Source organism: Thunnus thynnus, chromosome 9, assembly GCF_963924715.1.
Source record: "Thunnus thynnus chromosome 9, fThuThy2.1, whole genome shotgun sequence".
NCBI lineage: Eukaryota > Metazoa > Chordata > Actinopteri > Scombriformes > Scombridae > Thunnus > Thunnus thynnus.
This window is the reverse complement of record NC_089525.1, coordinates 30,966,604-30,991,022: the sequence shown is the minus strand read 5'-3', so window position 1 is coordinate 30,991,022 and position 24,419 is coordinate 30,966,604. Positions and strand designations below refer to the sequence as shown.

The window sequence follows — 24,419 nt, the reverse complement described above, 5'->3', positions numbered from 1 at the left end:
CACTTGGCAAAGAGTCCAGGAGTGAGGCACTAAGCCATGTCTCTGTAGAATTCACTCACCTTCTCAATTTGAAATTATAGAAAGGTTGTTTATCCCATTAAATTAAAGACAAGGCCCCAATGTGTCCTACACATAGTTGCCATGGTTGCCACAGTCTCCTTGTAACTCAGTGAGAAACATTTAAATGAGGCTGGATTTTGCACATTGGCAATTTATTTCACATAGTTGCAAGGTTTTACTTGCTACATAACTGATTACATTGTGTAAAGCAACAGAAACACACTGTTTTGTACTGTGTGCTAATCATTAATCATCAGGAAAAATCTGTTTTTTTTTCAGTTAAGACAAAGTGTTATGAGTGTATTTCTCCTTTAATGTCTTAGACACTGAAACAAATCTAAAATCCATGTCGTCTGGAGATCAGATGCAGCCACCATGGGAAAGTCTAATCTGGGTGCTGGAAAGGAGGCTCAGAATATTATTAAATCTCAGATTTAAGAGGAGTAATGAAGATTTTATCCTGGTTGTGAAACAGGGCACCAGCTGTTTACTCTTAAGTAAGAATATTGGATGGGTCATGGGAGTGTGTCCATCTAGTCTACATGGTCTTTGTGGACTCATGAGAAGGCTCATATTTATATCTTGTAGATGGAGCTACTGGAATAAGAAGTGCTGGGTCTCCACTCTTTACAGCACTGCAATGAGAAATATGTCCACGTTGTTGACGATCGGTCAAGCATGTCCTCGGTGGATGTTTCACTCCACCAAGTTTGTTCCTTGTGACCAAACCTTTTTGTGAGTTTTATGGACACAATCTCTTGACGCAGCTCAGAAGTGGAGTGCTTTCAGTTTGGTGAGCTGAGGATCACATCTCTGATTTTTGCCAATGATGTAGTTCTGTTGGCTTCAATATACAAGTGACCTTCATCACACGGTTTGCAGTCTAGTGTGAAACTGCTGGGAATGAGGGTCTTTTGAGAACTTGCAAGTCTCAAGACTGGACCCCCTTCAATTTAGGAGTGAAGTTATATTGTCTTGTGGTCTTGTTCAGGTGTAGTGTGGTGATACATTGACAGCAAGATTGATCTGGTATCTACAGTATTACAGGCACTGTTGTAGGCGGCCATGATGTGTCAGGACTGTGCTCCGTGGTGCTCTCCAAGGTGCTGATCCTGCTACTGGGAGCACCTAGGAGCTATCCAGAGTTCTTTCTTTCTCCCCAACAAATAGTGGTGGAAGACTCCCACCAGTGGGAACATCCTGACAAAACCTTCTTTAGTCTAATAATTGTTTCACCTGTTTCCTAGAGTATATACACACCCTCTGTTAGTGTGTTCTGGTTGCTGAATCTTGAAATCTGTTTTCATGTGTGGGTAACTGCCTGTCACAGAAGAGTTAGCCTATCTTAGCTCTGTTTGTTATTTTCTGCGCCATAGTTTGATGGTCACCAGTACTTAGTTAGATAGCCTTGTTAGCTGTAGTGTTTTATTTGTTTTGCCAAGTAAATAAATCTCCTGAGATGTTTCGTCAGTGGTCTGCATCTCATTTTCACTTGGGTCTTGACTACATTCTGATATGACGAAGAAGGATTTGGGCTTAAAGGTGAAGCTCTCACCTTTCCAGTTGATCTACATTCGGATGGATACAAATGGCCGATGGATTGGGGAGTTCAAACATCTGAAATGAGCTCAAACTACTGCTCCTCTGAATTGAAAGGAGACAGTTTAGGTCACTCCGAAAACCTCCCTCTGGAGGATTTGTCCAACTGGGAGATAATCCTAGAGTGGACCCAGAATATACTGGAGGGATTATGTATCCCACCTTGACTGGGATCACCTCAGGCTCCCCGAGGGAGAGCTGGAGGACATGGCTGAGGAGAAAGACATTTGGGGTACTTGCTTTACCTCATGCCACCAAAAACCAGTCATGGAAAAGTGGCACAAAATGAATGAATTGATGGATAGATGGTATTAAAAAGTAGTTCTAATAAAAGCAGCCGTTAAATGGTTTAATCCAGTCAACACAATCAATGTGTTCTTAAAACCAATTCAAGCTCTTTTGATACTTCCACTGAGCCTGAATATCACTTTGATTACATTCTGTAACATAATATAAAAGAGTATTTAAATACTGGATGGATGGATCGTGAATGTCAAACTGACATGATACTAAGCAGTGCCTCATTCTAAAATGAGCAAAGGTTTATTGTTGTTCTTTCTGTGGTTTAAAGGCATGCTAAATGAGGCCTTCAAAACAGCTTTCTTTGTCAAAAACAAGGAGCTGAAGAAGTAATTGAGTTTGCAGCAGGCACACTGAAATCGATGACCAATCTACAAGTAATGAGGTGAATAGAAGCTCTCGTCCACATTTGATTGTGTTCGCAAAGAACATTTGTGTAGCCTTGGGAATCAAAATAGTTGTATAGTGGTATGTTTTCAGTAGCATACTGATCCTTTTATCCTTTTTCTCCAAAATGCAGTTAACATAAACCTGTATTTCTTGCTTTGTTTTGATATATGGGCCATCAAAATGTATTGGTTGGTTTTATATATATGAAATATTGATGTCAGCCATCTTTTCTGTTCTAAAAAATGATCAATGGAGATTTGGAATAAAATAGACATGTACTTATAACACCTGTAGCCGTTCATCTGCATTGATAGTTTATAAAACACTGTTCAAAACTGCACATCTATAAACGTAAACTTTGCTGTTTGATGTAACATATAACTGTGACAGAGGGGTTCAAGTATATTTCATCATTCATCTGCCCTCCAATGTCATCTCTAAAGTCAGTCCTTTAAAAAGAAAGCATCATCACAAACTTAAACCCTGTGTGGCTGCTTCAGAAGCAATTATAGTTTTGTAGTTTTTATTAACTTTAATGAAGTCTGCTTTCACACTCAATAACTTGTGTAGGGGTGTTGCATAGCCTCTTGGGTATGGTACAATATGTAACCTCTACAGCCGGTGATATACGATAGGTTTCATTCTCTGGGTAGGTGTTGTATATCCTACGCACTCACCGATGTTAAGTGCTTTGCATGAAAGCCTCCATTAAATGATGGATGTTGAGACCGCAATTCTTTGCCCATCAGCCTAGAGGGAGATGTGAAGAGTTCATAATATAGCAGATGAATGTGGGGATCTCAAGTTGAGTTTGATGCAGACAGTGTTTCTCAGCTCTAAGGAGTGCTTAAGTTCTTAATAGTATGTGTGCTTTATTAGACATCAATGTATATAGGGGACTGGGGAGATGCTGTACATGATGCAGTACATGATGCAGTACATGAGGGAAATAGAGCAGAGAATAAGATGTAGTATATAGAGATAACTATAACTGATATACATTGATGTCACTGACGCTATTCATCACAGGGTTTGTGAATGTACAGTTGGTATTATCCACTACACCCTTTGATAGATTGATGATGGAAATATGAAAGACATATTCCGACCAAGGAAAGTCCATCCTCAGTTCATTGCCATTCCCTCCTCACTGCATATCACATGGTGTGAAAACTCGAGTCACGGCAGAGTTATTGAGTTACAGAACCACAGCGTTTGTTAGCCCCAGGGTCTTCATTTCCTTTATTAGCTGTGATTGGAGCCTATAGAGAATTATGCAGATGATATTTGCCACGCTGTACAGGTTTCTGCACTTGCATGTTGATAAGCTAATAAAAGGGAATAAATGCATACATGTGCCACTTCATGTCTGCAGGTCATTTGCAAGGCAGCCTGTGGTTTCATTGGCACTAAGCAGAGTGTGTGTTGAATGGGGAGATGGTGCAGCAGCATGAAAAGACTTGCTTCTGATGCATGATTGAATGAAGGAGGCGAGGGACAGGGGACAGGACTGGAGGAATCATGTCGCTCCTACATGCATATCTGCAAGTAGGAGATTGCTTTTGGTTTTGAATCAGAATACACGATGAGATCGAAGCAGTACATCGTCATCTGTGTATATGTAGAGTAAATCTTTAAGAGGACACCCCTGAGAGTCTCAAGTCTTTGAATCGAGAACAGATGTCAGTTGTCGGCTGTCCGAAGGGAGAAGCTTTTGTCTTTGTTTCGCTGCTGCTGCTGCTGCTGCTGATGCTGCTGCTGCTGTATTTTAGCGATGTGGGTTTGCTTCTCCTGCGCTGTGCTGCAAGTTTATCTCAGTGTGCAGCGAAAGAGACAGCATACAAGAAATAAACCCCTGCACAGAGCAGGTGCAGCTGCTCAGATAGTTTTTAATATTCTGCATTCTGCAGAAGCAAAAGCTACATATTAAGAAAATTAAGATTAAAATTAAGAACAGCAGCAAAGACACAGCAATATCCAGAGAGACTTCTGAGCCCCAGCATTGCTGAAGGATGTTTTATCTTAAAACTTGTTACCTATCCAAGAGAGAAGAAACATTTCAGAGAATAATAGGTTAGAAGTAAAGGAAGTAAGGTTCTGTGTAAGGAGGAAGAATGCCATTTGTCTTGTTAACTCTGAATGCTTTGAACATATTTGTTTACTTGGTGTTTGTTGTTTAACATTTTCAAATGTCTTGGCTTAATGTGAAATCGTTCAGCCGACAGATCATCTTGGTGGCAATCTGCAACGTCAAAATGGCTTTCAATTGATGGTGGAAAATGTCACTGGAAGTGCAGTATTGACTGATGTCCCAAATGTATTCTGTTTGCTGAGAGCTGCCATGATTTTACCGAGGAGGGCTTTTAACTGACAGAACTGTAAAAGGAACCTTGATGTTTCTCTGTGTTTCCAACCGCTACAACAACGAATTCATATCTTTCCCCGTCATTTGTTTCAGTTTGAGTTTAAACACTCAGATAAAAGTCAAACGAGAGGATGGCCCTGAGCAAACACTCCCTCTCTCTGCTGAGCTGTGCTGTGACTTGTGCTCCCGCTTGAAAGGTCAGTTCTTTTCAATGCTGGGAGATTTCTTTTGAAGTGAGCGCTCTTCTAATTTACTAGAGATAGGCGGAGGGGTTGGAGGAGCGTACTGTTGATGCATACTACTGTTGTTTTGGATCGAGAGCCTCCTGAGTGGCAGCTGTAGGAATGCTACGTGGCTTTGCTTTGTGTCTTTAAGTTGTACGTGACATGAAACGGTTGTGATATTGGGTTTGACAAAGATTGCTCGAAGCCCCGGTCCTTTGATTGCCATTTAACCAGTTGATAAATTTGAAATGGTGAAGTTTGGAGAAAATTTTGAAGAAATTCTTAACGCTGAACCTTTTAGTAAAGCTGCATCAGGTGATTTCGACCACTAGTGGCAGAACGTAGATTTCTAAAACAACCTCATATGAGCAAGTGTTTATATAAATGGTAAATGGACTGTACTTGTATAGCGCCTTTCTAGTCTTCCGACCACTCAAAGCGCTTTTACACTACGAATCACATTCACACACATTCATACGCTGAATGGTACAGGGGCTACCATGCAAGGTCCCAGCCTGCCCATCAGAGGAAACTAACCATTCATACACTGATGGTACAGCCATCAGGGGCAATTCGGGGTTAAGAATCTTGCCCAAGGACACATCGACATGCGGACTGGAGGAGCCGGGAATCGAACCCCGATCTTCCAATTAGTAGACGACCTGCTCTACCTCCTGAGCCACAGCCACCCAACAACCTATCCAGTTGAATAGCATGCAGGACAGAAAACCAAAACAATCAGGTGAAAGACGCTAAAAAAGCTCTGTAGAGCCGAGGGGAACAGCAGAGGTGGGTGATAAATCTCTGGGGGCTCGTCCATAGAACAGCCTTGTCAGACCGCACATAGTCATTCGACCCATTGTTCATGTAAAGATATTGTTCAATGCAGTTTAACGTAAACTCCCCAATGTTTACTTATTTTAAATCTCTGTAGCTTGCTAGAAATATGATCTTCTTCTCTCGTTTTCTCCTCAAACTTATGAACCGGCCAACCAAAACAGTATCTGAAGTGTTGGTTCTCAGTTGGATTAGTGGTTCTAGCAACACTTGGACATTACAGAGTCATTTCATTCAGTGTTATAGTACCTATGCGTACCGTTTGAAAACTTCTGGATTTGAACTCCCAGTGGTAGTATCAAAAAGACACTGTAGCTGACAGCAATTCCCTCAAATAAACTTCCCACCCCGCCCCTTCATCCTGCTGATCCGAACTGAGGACGCAGATGAATAGGTTGTAAAAAAAACATATAGATTGCACCAGTTTTCACTGCCTTTATGCCATTTTTCTACAAACAAAAACTAATGCCATCAGGATCATTTGAAAGATGCTTGAATCACACAGAAATTCTCCACATAGCGGCTTTAATAACACCTCTAAAGGGAAATCTAACCCAAGTCTAGACAGTTCTTGCTTTCCATAATACCCCCTCTTTAAAAGAGCTTTGAATAATCAAGTCATATTCACCGATACATCGCTGAGAAAGAAGCCATGAAAGAAATTCAGTGTTTTGTTTCCTGCTTTTACAGCAGCTATATTGGCTGCAATGGTCATTTCATTTTTGCTTTGAAATTGCTTCCTTTGTCTGAGTCACTTTGCCACAGGCTTGAGCTGAGCAGCTAGCGTGTGTTGTTAAGCTGTTGATGGGAACAAGAAAGGACATGAGGATGTCGCGTGAGCCTCCTCTTCTTCTCTTTGGTTTTTTTGTACTTCATCCTGGAGCACTATGGCACAAAGGTGGCATGCCACTGGGAATGCATGCTGCATGTTGTTGGACTGTAGTGCTGTCATATTTTTACCCTTTCAGAAACATGATGTGTGCACACATTCACCTTTACGTCTTGTGGAGCTGATTCACCTCTTGTTGTTTGGCCTTTGCTTTCTGCGCCTGTTTCAGCTCTTCTGAATTCCCTCGTGTCCATGAGAGGCAGTGATTCAAAGATCAGATGTGGGGTGATGGCATGAACTTACTGTAGGAAACATCTATTTGTCCTTATTGATATAGCATTTTAAAAATATCTCTCCATTAGTGTTTGCCCACTTTGTTGGACCACAAAATGATCTTAAAATGAAATAGTTTGAAACATTATTTCTGAGATCTGTGGATTGTTTTCTTATAACATTTGTGATAAGAAGAAGAATCTGGTTATTTTCATAAAGGTAATATAACTAATAAATATATAATAAAAACAAACCATGAACATTAATCTGCTGCTATAACTGCCTCCACTCTTCTGGGAAGGCTTTCAACTGACTGCAGGTATTTCCTCCCGTTCAGCCACAAGAGTATTACTGAGATCCAGTACTGATGTTTGGTGGTAAGGCCTGGCTGAACCATCCAGACCTCTCAGGTGGTCTGGGACATGTCTGTTTTCTGTCCCCAGAGTCAAAACTAAACATGGAGAAACAGGTTTCAGTTTTTATGCTCCACATATCTGGAACAAACTCCCAGAAAACTGCAGGTCTGCTGCAACTCTCAGTTCTTTTAAATCAAAGCTGAAGACTTCTCTGTTTGCCACTGCCTTTGATTAAATCAAATAATTATTCATTTCTTACTGCAGGTGTCCTTTTATGTTGTGTTTCTTTTGTACTTTTTGTCTCAATGCTTTTAATGTTTTTTGTAAAGCACTTCCACAGCAAAACCGAGGAAACCATTTCTTTTTTAAACTTGGCTTTATACATAGGAACATTGTCATGTTGAAACAAGTAAGGACCTTCCCTAAACGATTACCAAAAAGGTGGCAAAGCACACTAAGATGTAACTGAATGCTGTAACATTAAGATGTCCCAAACAATTGGAAAAACCTTCCATGAGCAGGCATATGCGTGCATGTCTTTGTCATTATCACAGCACCCGTTGCAGATATGCTAACAATTCTTGAAGTCTCACCTGATCACTTGCAAATGACAGAAAGAACAGTCAGTCCTAAAGGTCACATCAGAAAAATAAATCAGTTTTTTCTGGGAGTCTGAACACAGTGTCCGAAAGTGCAAGTCACATTTTTTAAACTAGCCTTATCTTTGAATGACAACCTCTGTCCCCAAACATCCAAACCACAGCCCACTGAGTGTGTCAGCTGAGCTAAAAGAAGCACAGCCAGAGTAGCTGGACTGCGAGCAGACAGGTCAGCCTGAGGATTTCTGTCTTTAGCATGGATCTCCTGCCGGATGGGGAAGGTCAGCCTCGCCCTCCAACTCCATCTTCCCTCACTTCCACTCCTCCTCCTGCCTTCTTTCTGTTCTCAGTCTTTCTCCCTCAGAGTTATTGTCACTCTGTTGTCTCACTCTTTGTGTCTAGATCAGGGCTGCTCAACATATTCTGGCCTGTTGAAATGCATTACAATTATTATGTATTTTTGGCTAAATGGAATATCAGTGAGCTATATCAGTCTTAGAGATCTCATGTGACCCAGTCTGCGTTTCAATCCACCACATGCGGAGTCATGGTTGTTTTCCTTCTTTTGTAGGCCATCGCTCTGACCCTTCTGCTTTCCTTTTGTTGTCCTCACTCAGCCATATGCATTGTTAAGCCTCCCACAAGCCCAGAGTAGACACCTGACCAGGCCTTCACATGAAATGCAACACTGCTGATGTTGCTTCAGCATCCTTGGATGAAATACAGAAGGCAGGTTTGAGTTGAGAGATCCATGAGTTTGAAGCCTTATCAGAGACCAAAACACTGCAAGGTTCAGCTTTCTGCCAGACGACATTGTGTGTGTGTGTGTGTGTGTGTGTGTGTGTGTGTGTGTGTGGGTTGTTTATTTTCCACCGTAGCGCTTTGTGTTGTCACCTCTGCTAATGGACCACCACCAACGCAGCAGTCTCATGAAATTATTGAAATGAATGTGGGGGCTGCATTTTTCACACAGTGCTAATATCAGTTTAAACATAACTTAAGATCCAAAAGACAAAAAATCAGCAGCTACTTTATCGACCTATATCACAAAGTGGAAATGTGATACAGAAAAGTTTCCTTTCTGTATAAAGCGTCTCACACCGGCTGACTTGGGTAATATGAGCACGCTCTGTGTAGCTTTAATAATATGGTGACATGACAGGAGTTTTGAAGTTTTTGAGAGTCTGCTCATCTGCAGCAAGAAGTAAGTGTTGGAAAACTGCAGTGCAGCTTTATACACAGGAGTCAGCAGAATGTCAAACAGGACGACCAACTTTCGTTATATTGTTGTTGTAGAAATTGCTGCAAAGAAAGACAGAAAGGTACCAGAATATATAGTTTAGTTTGTTTACTTATTTGACTGTTTGTGACCTTTCTACCCAGATTCATCATGTTTTCCAGACACACAACACACTTCTGATGGCATATGTGTTTTATTTTTTTGTCTCCCTGTATTTTGAGATGATTGAATACTGTTTGTTTCCGCCAAGTTACAACACATTGCTTTACATTTCCATCGAGGGTCACCTGAAAGTGAGCCGTTGAGTGACAGGAGAATGTTGTCATCCTTCTACCTTTGCTTAGATTCTCTGTTTGCTTGTTTTCAAGCAGGAATTTAAATGCACTCCCCTGCTTCCGTCACCACTAAGGCTCATGACCGGTTCGTCCTCTATCGGATATGAACTTTTCCATCTTATCCAGGAAACATGATTGCTCGCTCCGCAGCCTGCTTTTCCATTTTGCTCGAGATGTACGTCAATTATTTCAAAATCACAGTTTCAGAAAAAGATTGATATGGATTTATTCATGAAACCGGGCTCTAAACAAGCAGAAAACATCCCTTATTTATCATACTTTCCCTCGCAGCCATGCAATTTAGAGCAATCATTTTTCATAATTGTCATCTTTGCAACATAAGGTAAACAATCCAAGTGGTGCTCGCTGCAGAGCCAAACAGATGGAGCTTCACCTGGTCCAGTTTCAACCTCTCTGGACCTTGTGAAGCACCACCCCTCGTTTATTTAGGCCTAAACTTCATGCAATGTGTTAGTTTCCTGTCTACTTGTTTTTACTCACTACCACCAAATCTTATTCTGAAACTGCTCATTTTAATAACTCCCTCTTGTTTCATCCAAAAGATTTACTCTCACGTTAGTTATAGCTCAGCCAAGAGCTACTCACTTTCTCCGCCTCTCTGCCACACGGTCTTCCCGCTTATCTTCCCCCAAACTTTCCTCCGAGACCGCTGCAGTCTCCCACCATCAGAGCTCGGGAGGAGTCGCTCTCCTTAGCGTCGGTCTCGGGGAGCGTCACCTCCTCGCCGTCGTCAAAGCTGTCTTAAACTTCACCATCCTCCTCCTCTGGGTCGTCCTCCTCTTTCTCGAGGACCCCCACGGCCAGCATCATATTAAAATAGTTGTGTATTTTGAACATATTTAATGTATTTTTTTATTAAACTACATGTAATATGAGTGAGCTATATCAGTCTTAGAAATCTCATGTGACCCAGTCTGCGTTTCAATCCACCACATGCGGAGTCGTGGTTGTTTTCCTTCTTTTGTAGGCCATCGCTCTGACCCTTCTGCTTTCCCTTTGTTGTCCTCACTCAGCCATATGCATTGTTAAGCCTCCCACAAGCCCAGAGTAGACACCTGACCAGGCCTTCACATGAAATGCAACACTGCTGATGTTGCTTCAGCATCCTTGGATGAAATACAGAAGGCAGGTTTGAGTTGAGAGATCCATGAGTTTGAAGCCTTATCAGAGACCAAAACACTGCAAGGTTCAGCTTTCTGCCAGACGACATCGTGTGTGTGTGCGTGTGTGTGTGTGTGTGTGTGTGTGTGTGTGTGTGTGTGTGTGTGTGTGTGTGTGTGTGGGTTGTTTTTTTTTCCACCGTAGCACTTTGTGTTGTCACCTCTGCTAATGGACCACCACCAACGCAGCGGTCTCATGAAATTATTGAAATGAATGTGGGGGCTGCATTTTTTCACACAGTGCTAATATCAGTTTAAACATAACTTAAGATCCAAAAGACAAAAATTCAGCAGCTACTTTATCGACCTATATCACAAAGTGATACAAAGAGAAAAGTCTCCTAGAAGCTCTTATTCAGAAGCTCAAGATTTTCTTTTTATTTGACCAAATTTCATTCTGTGGTCTCTGGTGGCAAATCTCTGAAGACAGGAGTCAAGAGATCGAAGAACAAGAAACGTAACAAGCTCCCAATCAGAAAGTAAGCTCTCTCTCTCTCTCTCTCTGTCTGTCTCCAGAGAGAGAAGCTTAAGTCACCAATATTTGATCTTTGACTCGCTCCATCCTCTCGGTATCCTTTCGGTATAAAGCGTCTCACGCTGGCTGAGTCGGGTAATATGAGCACGCTCTGTGTAGCTTTAATAATACGGTGACATGACAGGAGTTTTGAAGTTTTTGAGAGTCTGCTCATCTGCAGCAAAAGGTAGGTGTTGAAAAACTGCAGTGCAGCTTTATACACAGGAGTCAGCAGAATGTCAAACAGGACGACCAACTTTCAATATATTGTTGTTGTAGAAATTGCAGCAAAAAAAGACAGAAAGGTACCAGAATATATAGTTTAGTTTGTTTACTTGTTTGTGTCCTTTCTACCCTGATTCTTCTTCTGATGGCATATGTGTCTCCCTGTATTTTGAGATGATTGAACACTGTTTCTGCCGAGTTACAACACATTGCTTTACATTTCCATGGAGGGTCACCTGAAAGTGAGCCGTCGAGTGACAGGAGAATGTTCTCATCCTTCTACCTTTGCTTAGATTCTCAGTTTGCTGGTTTTTAAGTCAGAAATATAAATGTACTCCCCTGCTTCTGTCACCACTTAGGCCTCATGACCGGTTTGTCCTCAATAAGATATAAACTCTTCCATCTTATCTAGGAAACATGATTGCTCGCTCTATGGCCTGCTTTCCATTTTGATCAAGATGTACGTCAATTATTTCAAAAATCAGAGTTTCAGAAGAGATTTGATATGGATTTATTCATGAAACCAGCCTCTAAACAAGCATACTTTATCATACTTTCCCTCACAGCCATGCAATTTAGAGCAATCATTTTCCACAATTGTCATCTTTGCAAAAAATAAGGTAAACAGTCTTCTGCATATTTTTTTTTTTTTTGTAAATCCACCCCTGAAGGCCACGCTGTGCCCTTTTTCCTCACAAACACACACACACACGTTCACACAAACACACACACTACGCTCTCTCTCTCTCTCTCCGTTGGCACTTATTACCCTGCTCACGCATTAAAATCCAGGCGGCTGTTGAAGGCTAAATCTCTCTTATTTAAGATCAGCACCGAGAGGTGTGTTTGTGTACGCCTCGGTACTTCACACTCCTTACAGACTCCGCCATAATAAAGTAATACGTCCTTGTTTTTACTTGACGTTTAATTTGAGCTCTTTGGTCCGTGCAGTGGATGTACATTTATGCACTCGAGTGCAATGGTAAAATAACATGTTCACACATAGTGTGCTTTGATTGCTTTGGTAAAGCTTTGGATCATTTATTCTTTAAAGCATGTGTTTGTAGGCTTTTTGTGCTGCTATTTCTGTGCACTTAAACTTAACATCAGTGCGACATCAGTGTCAGAAAGGCATTCTGCATATCAAATGGATTTTTCATGAGCTGGCCAATATCATTTGAGGAGGCAGGAATGCCTGTGAGCATCTCTGACTGTATGTTTTATTTTTTTTTAAAGCCATTTCCTCCCTAGACCATTTCCATGCTTTTTTTGCCCACTTTAAAGACACCTGGCTGAAATAGACACTGATATATTTGCATTCGTCAGGTGAGGAGAAAGATGGAAAGCTGAGACTAAAACAAAGCTGCTTTTGTTCAGCATTTAACTTAAGTGTTTTTAAATTAGGGTGGACAAGTCTGCTCTAGTGATCTACAATGAAGCATATCTCATTTCATCTGGTTTATTTCAGTATATTGAATTTAGGAATATCAGCATGTATTTTAAAGTCATCCAAAGCATTACTCATAATGTGTTGTAATTACTGTCGTGAAGAGAGATTCCTCTTAACGAGGATTCAGAGCAAAAACAGTCCAGTCCATATTCAATGAATGAATAAGAGGGCTGCATTATGTCACGCAGACTCGATGCGGCCTTCGCGTAGGTGTTTATGCCTTGATGACACGTTGCACTTGTGCTGGTTTAGAGCCCGTCGTCTGCAGCTCTTCACCTCACTGCGGCTCTTTGTTGTTGTACAAACGGGTGAGTAGGAGTGAAACTAAACTCCAAACCTCCCAAACTTATAAAACAGAGAGAATGACATCATTTTACTGTAATGCAGGCTTTAAAACCGATATTACGATATCCAAAATCTAAGACGTTATCTCATATCAGGATATTGATATTATATTGATATATTGCCCTAAAACAGAGTTTTCTCTTTAGTCACCAGTACAGCTAACCATGTATTGATGCTACCACACAATCTCAGCTTTAATTTTAAACTAATCAAAGACATCAAATCAAACCACTTGATCATATTGAGATCTATATTTGTCTTCTGTAGCTCAGTGTTGTTGCTGCCTACAAAGAGATTTTTCATCTCACCGAGGCTTTCCCAGTGAAAATAAAGATTAAATAAAAAAAATAATAATAATCATCACAGTCCACAATGATTAGAGCCCCTCCAGCAGATCAAATGAATCCTCACACTCATAGGGGAAAAGTCGGTAATGCCGGCTTCTATTACCTTGTATTTTTTTGTAATTTTAAAGAACCAAGAGCCACGATAAATTGAATCTGTAACTTTTGATGAGTGTACATCCTGTTTCCCGCTCGGCCAAAGGTTTTGATTGCTCTTCCAATGTATCCTAAGGGCTGAAATAATCAATTTAATTTCAGAAGAAATTCTAGCCATTTGTAGAGGAAAAGAGGAGGAATAGTTTTGCGAAGACAGCCAACCCCCTCCAACAAAAGTTTTGTAATTGCATTGCGAGGAAATGTTTGTACTTTTCTATGAGCCCCCCGCTAGATATACCCCCCCTCACACCTGCCCACATATAGTGTTTCTTAGTCAAGTGGAAATTCTTTTTATTTTGTGCTTGAGCCATGGTGACTCATATTAGCTTGAGGTGTATACAAAGGACTGTTGAGGTAAAGTCCACAACACTTCACTTTCCCCAGTAACAGCAAAGTACAAATAAAGTTTGTTAAACTGTCTGAAGTTGTCCTCCTCCCTGTAACGTAATGGCAAAAACTGAGCAGGATTATTTTATATATGATGATAATTTAGGATCAAAATGCACGTTAATAACGACAGCTGTGTGTTCATCTATACCAATATTTGAATAGAGATGACAGAAAGTTGTAGAGCTGCAACAATTAGTCGATTGATCGACAAAATATTAATTTTGCAACTATTTTGTTAATTGTTTTAGTTCTGATGTTTTAGATGTGAGTATTTGAGTATTTGCTTTTCTTTGTCATATACTGATAATAAACTGAATATCTCTTTGGGTTTTGGACTGTTGGTGGATAAAACGAGACATTTAAAGACATCACTTTGAGCTGATGGCAATTATTGCCGGATCACCACGTTTGAACATCACATTTTCACTCTTTTCTTACATTTTATAGACCAAATGATTACTGTGACTGGACGGCTACATACGAATGGGAACCCAAATTATAAAGCTTTCAGTAGCACCTTTCTAATCCTCTTCAATGTGCTCTCCTTGAGATACGATGCGCTTCTATCTCCCATTTCCTGGAAACATTTCCCGCAGTCATCTTTTGTCACTTTGTTCAGAGCATCCTTGCGTTTCTTCCTGGATTTCTTCCACAGTGGCGAATTTCCTCCCTTTCAGTCCCTATTTTACTTTTTTTTTGTGCCCTTTTATGCAGATCTAGTCACTCTGTCAGCAAAGGCTTCAATACTTTTCATAATATTTCAGTCTGCACCAAAGTGGAGGATCTAAACTGTTGTCAATCAATCGCCAAATCATTTAATCACACTAGAATTAAGCAGAAATTACCCGGTAAACCACCATGGTACCACCAGCCATGACACCACTTCCACTGCTACAGCTCATTTCTTTCGGCAGAAAAAAAAGTTTCAGTGCGTCTGAAACTCGGCTATTTTAGAGAGCAACACTGTGGCGTGACTAATCTAAAGCGCAGTTGGCTTGAAGTGGAGTTTTTCTACCTCTGTCAGCTTATTGGAGTGAGGAGAAAAAGCTGATTGCTGACTCAACACGGTGATGGAGCGGTGGGGAAAGCGGGAGGTGAGCCAGAGGTTACATTGATAGAGAAATGGAGGGGCAACAAGTAAGATAGAGAGAGGAATGATTCAGACGAAACAGCAGAGGAAAGTTTGTTTGATGCCAAGTTAATGATTGTTAGGGATCACGGCTGTTTAGTTAAGTGATATACTCTGCTGGCAGTGATGATGAGACTGCGTCAGAAAAATCGCGAATCAGCACATTTAAAGAGTTTTATGACTTTTTAAAGTCTTTTGCAGCATCACTGTTTATAGATTTGTCATTGACTGGGAGGACTGGCAAATAAACCGTCTAGTGGCTAGAAAAATCATGGCCTCCTACTTACTGACAGTCAGGAAAGATGGTGTCCATGAAGAAAAAAGTGTTACCAACTAACCCCCCCAACAACACTTTAGGGACTATAACTTGAGAGTAAAAACGTAACATATTGTCCAACCCAGTAGCCAAAAGCAAAAGATTTCAGTTCTCCATTAAAGGATTTATTCTAGATGGAATCATATCTGCAACACGGAGCAAAGTTATATCTTGCGGCAAAGTCAGTCTGCTCTCAACAACACAGGGAGAAGCCCCATCATGCAGTAGAGACACTCAACCGACATATGAGATATTATTTATAGATATAAACTCTGTATCGTTGTATATGTATATATCAAGCCATAGGTAATAAAAATATATGTATTAAAAGATGTGTTTGAGGTATTTTAGAAACTGTTACTATTACACTTGTCTACCAGAGACAAGTGTACAATGAACTGTAAATTGTTCCGATATCTTCATTAATTATTATATGTTTTAAACTTTAAAATATTAATAACAGTCTTGGCCTCAAAAATCCAGTATCACTTGGACTCTAGATAATATAAATTATTATTAACAGTGCTCTTCAAGTGATAGGGTGGCGTTAAGTTTCTGACTACAGTTAATTGATTTGTTTTTAGTCTCTTCAGGGAGCTTGAAGCTCTGATATCTAACCTCTGTTTGCAGAAAAGTCATTTCAGTCAACAAAGTAGTTTTGTATCTTATTGACTAGCAAAGATTTTCTCCGCCAACAACCTGTCTGTTCCTTTCCAAGTCGTTTTATCCGAGCAGGAGATTTAGTTCAGACTTTTTGATAGGATTAATCGATCAGTTTTTATTTATATAGCGCCAAAAAGTCATCTCAGGGCACTTTTCACATAGAGCAGGTCTAGACCGTACTCTTTAATTTACAGAGATCCAACAGTTCCCCAATGAGCAAGCACTTGGCGACAGCGGGGAGAAGGCCCATCATGCAGCAAAGTTAGTGACATGCATTGATGTTACATGAATGCATACAGATGGAGAGAGGAGCTCATTGCATCATGGGAAGTCCTCCAGCAGTCTAGGCCTATAGCAGCATAACTAAGGGCTGATCCAAGGCGAGCCTGGTCGGCCCTAACTATAAAGTTAAGTTAGCTAATATTTAATTATTTACCCAAACAGTATTAATTAATGACTTAATAGAAAATATGTGTTTAAATAATAATTTTTTCTGTATATCTTAGTGATGGTTTTCATTTTGATCTGACATTGAGTTCTGAAGTTCTGAGTTTCACTCACTGTTTTATTCCAATGAAATAAACACACTGCGTATATGATCAGCATGTTACTATTGGGCCCTATGAGATGTATTGTCTTCATTATCTTCCTGCTGTGTTATAGCAGAGTTGGGTCACCTGGTCTCCAATAAAGACCACGTCCACTAACATCCTGAATATTTATACACTTTTATGAAAAACAAAAGTTTACCCTCAGGAAGAAAGAAAAGAGCAGATATGCAGTTTCACACAGCAAATGCATATATTTAATGAGTGTTTACACCACCAGTCTAATTACCGCATTGATCACCGGACAAGACACATTCAGGTCTTTGTGGCAGACCACCTCCGCTTAACAAAATAATCATGTCGAGGCATTTACACAAGATCTACTCAGGAAATGTTGTCCAAAGCCGTCAACTGTGAGGAGAAAGTGGTTTAGGATTGGTTAACCGCTGTCATTAATATGATGGAGACTCTTTTTATGCGGCTGGTGTTTTGACTTTTGCACGAGCTTTTATTTTCTTGAGCGTCAGCCAAGTTTAATCTATGTGCTGCTTGTGCTGCTGGCTTCACGCTGAGTAGATCCACTCCAGACTAATTAACATTAGCATATGCAGACCTTGACTGCTCACTTGTTGTTGGACTCAGTGAAAACAGCCCGGGAGTCTGTCGGGGGGAGACTGAGCTTCCCTCCATATTTAATGACCTGCAGTCCACTGAGCAGCGGATTAGCCAGCTGCGGGTGTGCCAGATGAAAGCCAGCTCCCATGTGCCTGAGCACGAGGCGGCCCGGCCCTGCGGCTCCTTCCCGCCTGGTGATTGCCTGCAGCGAGGTGAAGACTCTAGGACGGCGTCTAGTACGTCCTGGTTGACTGCGGAGAAAGGAAAACTACGGCGCTCTCGACCAATCTTTGATCCAACATCAGATGATCCCCCGCTGGCGGCCTTTGCTTTATGGCTCTGGAGGAAATTGACTCCGCTTGGCTGAGGAGCTGTCTCTCCCGGCAGAGTTGTGACTTCAGTTCAGAAACAGCCCGCTGGCGGTCTAAAGGCGGCCCGCATCCCTCCTTCCCCTTCTGAGTCTTGCGATGACCTCTGTCATCTTGTTTTACTGTTTATTCACCTGTGTGTTTGCTCTGCTCCACAGGTGGCTCATTAGCCCAGCTGGGAACACCTGGCACTGGTGTTCCCAGGTGATAAAGCCTGGTCGCCACTAGCAGCTCCTCTCACTCTTCCTCTGATTGCTTGTTGCTGATTGCAGCTCTCTGATCTTCCCTCCAGTTACCCACTTTGATTTGGTTTAGTCATGTCGCCTTAGTTTGCTTGTACAGCACCCACACACACATCTACCACTCATGCACATCACACAACTGATTATACCAACACCCCATACTTTAAATATTTAGTCATCACAGCTGAATTAGGATAATAGTCGGCCTTGATATTCTGTATTTGGTTCTCGATTGAAGCGGATTTCCAAATCTCCTAATGTCAAACATTTTGTTAGAAATCTTTGTTGAGCGCTTTAAATTTTAGTTTCTCCGTTTATGAAGAAATGCTGGAGAACCTGCAGTTAAAAGACACTAAAAAACCGTAATCTTTTCACCTCTGAATGATTTAAAGAGAGTTATTTACACCTGCAGCTTCTCATATTTAGATAAGTGCAACTTTTATTTGCCTGGTCTCAACCAAAAGTTACTGCGCTATATACAACCACATGGCATTTAAAAACTGTGGGAACTCTTTCTCCCTTTTATCCACTGTCTGCATTTTCCATCTGATTCAAGCAAAAGTGCTATATAGAGGTTTAAGTGTTCAGTATCAGTTCATGTATTTATTTATGACTATTTATGGCAAATTTACTTAATTTAAGGAGCATCTGCAGCTCAGGAGATCTACTATATGCACACTTTCATGGCTTTCTCATCCTCATAAACACTTGCAGCTTTGCAGATCCGATGACCAAACCTAGAAAGTGCACCGTCGATGAGGTCACTCATTCACCTTGGCTCTATCAAACGCTCTGAAACTTTACCCAACATCAAAAAAACCTTCATCATTACGTTTTTTTTCCTCCTCTCAGACGTCTTTGTCGTTCTCTGAAGGGGTTGTTTCACTGTGTGGAGTGCTCTCCGGCATACCAAGGCCCCAGCAGGCTTACGGGAAGAAAGTGGAGTATTTTTTTTTCTTCTTTGCTTGTGTAAGATCGGAGGTTGTACGGCCAAATTAGTGTGCTCGCAGCATCTCCTCTTCAGCCCTTTGAAGCTGCCTGATGATCCACGCTCTACCCTCTTTCTCAGGGGATAGCAGCCAGCCTTTTAGCTACAGCCTCGCAGTTTATTTGCTATGAAAGCTCAGCACGCTCTTTAGGTATGCCCTGCCCCTCCCCGTCTCCCTACCCCTCCCCTCCCCTTCCCGCTCGCCGTCCTCCTTCACCGCTGCGCCTGCCTTGTTTGATGGCTCGGAAAGCTTCAAATGTACTTTGAAGAGCATCCTTCAACGGTGAGGGCCTTTTCCTAAAAGTGACAGGTTTACTCCCCGAGAGCATGTGGCGGCGATGTGCCTTCGCCGTACTTGTCACATGAAAGCTCGACCTTGCCGTCGCCCCATAGGTTAATTTGACAGGGCTTTGTGAACACGCGGCAGCAGGCAATTGATTATGGTTCAAAGAGTCTTTTATCAGCCGCTGGTAATGGGTGTCCGACGTATAGAGAGAACAAGAACACCCGACCCATCCTCTCTGCTCACCACGATGGTAACGGACAGGGCGGGGAGATGAGGAGTGTGTATTGCCGCCGTGGTGTGTGTGTGTGTGTGTGTGTGTGTGTCAGCAAGACGGAAACACACACCTCGGCCGTGTCAGAGCGGGGCGCTTGTTTTGTCCGATAACGGCCGCCTGTCGCTGTTTATACCTGTATCCATGGTGACATGTGAAGGTGATGCGGGTCCCCGGCGACCGTAGCAGCACGGTCACCGCTCCCGCCATCACCTGGAAAAACAGTCCCCACAATCACACCTTCTCTGCCCTCTTCTTCTTCTCAATTTGTCATTTTCTCACCCTTTTTCCCGCCACATTGTCATTCTTTCAGCCGCCTTTATTCCCAATCACAGTTCACCTCATTTCTCCTCATTTCTCCAACTCATACCACCCAGCCCTAGAGTAGATCAAAGTGAAGAAACTGTCACATGTTGGGTTGTTCTGATTTCCACCTTCAGTTCCACAAACTTGTTACTGATGTCAAAGTTTTTTATACATTAGTGAAGATGCCTGAAATAACTCTTCTAATTACGAATTATCCTGAAAAGCAGTCGTCTGTGACGGTTCGGAAATCATTTATGACAAATGGAGGCATGACAGAGTTGGTGTTTAAACAGAACAGAACTGTTTATTTTTCAATGTCTTGAGATTTTTGACTTCAAAATAAGAGACTGGATGGGTCAAACAGGCTGTTTTCTTCTCACTTTCTTTATTGATCAAAGTCACAGTCTCTTCTTTAAGTTTAGTTGAATTGATCAGTGTCGTATGATGTAAAGAGACAGTTTTTTTTCTCCTGATTAAAGCTTTTTGCTGTGACAACATAATAGAAACGCTGAAATTCTGATTAAAATATAAAACATCTACTGTAGATTAACTGACACTAGTTAATTATGTTGTGTTGTGGTCTTAATGTTGGAGCCGTTGAGTTGATTTTTTTTTTATTAGAGTCTGTTATCTATTTTAGAATGTGCTGAGCTCTGTTGTGAGTCTAAATTGCTCTTCATGCATCTGCTGGATCATCAGTAATAGAAGGCAATAATAGGACGATTTAAAAATGTTGACGACTGTGAAAGTTTATCGCCGATACTTATTCAGATGTCTGACAAATCTGCAATCTGGGTGTTTGAGTTTCCCCCAAAACTAATATGATTCTGGCTTGAAACTTACATTCAACAAGCAATAATGATCCCAGTAACATAAGACACATTTTTTCAGTCATCATTGCTCAAGAACAACAAAGTAACTCTTGGTAAATAAACATCTTACGAAAGGAAATACTGTTCGAGTTCTAATTAGAAGTTGCAGGAGTGAAGTGGGTATTTTCACTGCAGCTGCTACACAGCAGCTCAAGTTGATTGATATTTTATGTGTAGCAGTGACAAATAATCCAGTCAAAAAAAAGTCTATTAACCAAATTTAATTTTATCCCTGAGTGCACCTCGTAACCGCGCCTCTCAGCTGAGGACCAGAAGAATCTCTCTCTCATCCTCTCTCTCTCTTCTTCATCTGTCTTCCAGGTGCTCTCGCCATCCTGATACCGGAGCTGGACCTGGTCATCTCGTTGGTCGGCTCGGTCAGCAGCAGTTTCCTGGCGCTGATCTTCCCTCCCATCCTCCAGATCATAACGTTTCACACCGAGGGCCTGTCGCCGTTCGTGACCATCAAGAACGTCGTCATCAGCCTGATCGGGTTGGTGGGATTCCTCACGGGAACCTACATCGCCATCGAGGAGATCATCAACCGCAACGTACACAAACACGAAGAGACGTTCTCCTCCTACATGGTCCAGTGATGGAACAAAATGACTGTCGGCAGGTGGAAGTAAACCCCGCCCCCCCCCTTGAGGGCCGATCGGAAAACCGTTTTAGGGCACATTTTTAAAGTTTTTTCCTTCACGTCTTTGATTTGCTGCTGCGCGGACGCGGCAGCCGTTTAATCGGATGAATCGATCCCGTGTTTTAGCAGTATGAAGCTGTACAGATTCGTGGTGAATTGGTGTCTTGTTTCATAATGTGCTGCACCATTATACCACAGTGTCCCGTTATGTCTGTCATACATACCTACTGGCAATTACTTACATTTCATCAAGTCCAGCCACTTAGTGCAATGTAACGGTAACATAGTTATTACGGTAAAAGCTAAATGATTCCTTCAAAAGATATAATAGAGGGCATGTTTGTAGAGAGAGTTTATCATTTTGACAGCCTGAATATATTGATGTGTTTATGTTTTAGTCAAAGATTCAAACTACCTCACAAACTGGTAACAATTTGGTCTTTCAAACTTTTTTTTAACATCCAGATATTAGAAGCTGTTGTGCAGACTTTTAACCCTCGGCTCAAATGGCTTTTCATTTAGAGCGTTTTCAGTTACACCAACCATCCAACACCTCATTTAGAAAAAAAGGAAAAAAAAAACATTTTTTTGTTGCACTTTGATTTATGCCTTATTCAGTAAAACGGCGCACTACTTTGATATAGATGACACATTACACAAACCTTCAATGAGGTAACTGTAATATAAAAACAGTGATCTTTGAGGGGGGCTTTCTGACAAAAACCTACAACGAAATAGGGTTGGGTGTCGAAACGGTTCTGAATTGGAACCAGTCCCTGTTAATAAGAACCAGCGAGTTCTTGGAAGAAAATGTGCTTTTCATTTTCACTTATCAAATCCTGACAGCGAGGTGACGATATGATCTGCTGCAGGCCGTCTGTCTACATCAGCGTATGCGTCAAAGCATGTGTGTGTTAGGCTTTAAAATATGCACAGGACCCGTTTGAAAGTAGGGAAGCGTATTGGATTCAGCAAAGAAAACGAAATACGAGACCTTATCTCATAATTATGACTCAGTGTCTCATAATGTTTCAGAAAAAATATGCAGCGAGCAGTTCATAAGAGCAATATCTCTCCTGGAGTTTTGTTTTTTTATCAGAGTGATCTTTACACACAACAACTCCTAAGATCAGACGCTACATTAGCGTGAGGTTATTGGTCATAACGCTGCACACAGTTTTATTGGATTTCAGTTTTTGGTCCGAGTTTATTTGCAAAACACTGCAAACAGCAAGAGACATTAAAAAAAGTTAATACTGACACAGTGAAACAGTCTAAAAGAGCTGGACTGAGTATCCTGCCATTTAATCTGAAATTTTTACTGTATTATCAGAATAACAAAATATCAGTGAAAAGGCATCTTTATCTTCCAAAGCCTCAGAGGTGGAAATAAAAGAGATAAAGATGTTGTAATTATGAAATACAGTCTCAAATTTTTAGAAAATGGCTAAATTTAAGCACCTAAATAATTAAATGCAGGAGGAAAGTATGACACTGCGACATTTTTACTGTATTATCGGAATAACAAAATATCAGTGAAAACGCATCTTTATCTTCCGAAGCCTCAGAGGTGGAAATAAAAGGTTCTGTCTTCTCAGATGGTGACTGATAAACATATTTACCTTTTCTCATATTTACAAAATCCAGCTTGTGTAATTATGAGATACTAAGTAAAACACAAGAGATACAGATGTTGTAATTATGAAATACAGAGTCTCAATTTTTTAAGTACCTAAATAATTAAATGCAGGAAGGAAGAATGACAGTGCTGACTCAAGTAAACACAAATAGAAAACATCCATTATCTTTATATTACCTCTTTAAAACACAAAGGAATCATAAATTATCTGGTCTTTTATGACAGTTTTGATGTTTTTCTGCAGCCTAAATGCGCTGAAAACACAAGTAAAGTGTTTTTTTTTTTTATTATTTATGGTCAACTTATCATAGTTTCTATTCTATGTGTGAATAGAAACGACCGGGAATCAGGATTTAATAAGAGCACAATCAGAATCAATAAAATCCAACCCAACCCTAGAACAACAAACAAACATGGCAGACAACAAACTCCAGACGTAGTTTTACTGTATTCACGTAGGAGCTCTTCTGTGTTAACACCTTTTGTTCTTGTCTTTAAAACTTATTTTTTTGGATCTGATTATTTTCTTATGTGTTTTTATGTTTTAATGTATTTACTAAATTAATGGTTGGGTATTTTTCAATAGATTTTTTTTTTTTTTTTTATTCAAACAGCATGCATTTTTTTTAAAGATGTACAACTAACGACCCTTAAAATTGTAGTTTCAGTAATATAATATAATGTGTATATTACATGCAGAGCCTCACCTGTAATGTATGATATAATACTTCCAGTTTAAATCACGAGCTGTAGGTTATTACGAGATTCTTAAAACGAGCCCATCCATCCTGCTTCGGTAGGCAGACTAAAGCCGACATGTACTGTAAGTTCATCATGAAGCTTCTGTACTTGTTGTGTGTCGTCAGTGTTTATGTGGCAGTATAAAGAGGGCTTAATATTTTTTATTTTTTTGGCGTGTTAAAAAAAAACAAAAAAACTACGAGCCTTACGTGTAAAGGATTTGTAACAGCTGTCGGTTTGCATCGCAGCTGCAAGTTGCAAATGTTTGTTTTTGTGTACAGTATATATACATCTGCTGCACATGTATTTGTTTGCACACAAAAATGTTCTTTTAAATGGTAAAATAAGTATTTTTTTTCCTTTTTAGATCAACTATGAATGGATTTATGAGAGAAAACAGTTTGAATGAGAATTTTCTCCAAACTTCCCACTTGGACACTTTAGGATGATGATGATGATGATGATGATGATGATGATGATGATGATGATAATGATGATGATGATGTGCAGCTACCCAAAGAAGACAAATTTCACTTTGCCCGCTTTTATTTAGGGCTGCAACTAATGATCAGTTAATAAGTGTTTTATTTCCTCATTAATCAACTGTTTAGCCAATCAGAACCGTCCAGGTCAAACTGCTGCAGATCATCAGATTGGACAGACTGACGTACAAATGTTTGGGATTTTTATTTAATAAATGACTTGAAACAGATAACATATTTTCATTTTTAGCACTCTTTCATTTCTTTTACTCCCTGCTCTGAATAAATAACATTGAAAGTA

The 24,419-nt window shown here is 40.6% G+C and overlaps 1 protein-coding gene across 3 annotated transcripts in view; it reads left to right on the top strand.

Moving 5' to 3' along the window:
- Window positions 1-24,419, top strand: part of slc36a1 (solute carrier family 36 member 1) — a 48,120-nt gene extending 23,701 nt beyond the window's left edge. For all 3 annotated transcript variants that reach the window (XM_067600036.1, XM_067600037.1, XM_067600035.1), the window contains exon 12: window positions 20,938-24,419. In XM_067600036.1, the coding sequence (XP_067456137.1) occupies window positions 20,938-21,212 (275 nt within the window). In that variant the 3' untranslated portion in view covers window positions 21,213-24,419. The remainder of the gene's footprint in view (window positions 1-20,937) is intronic.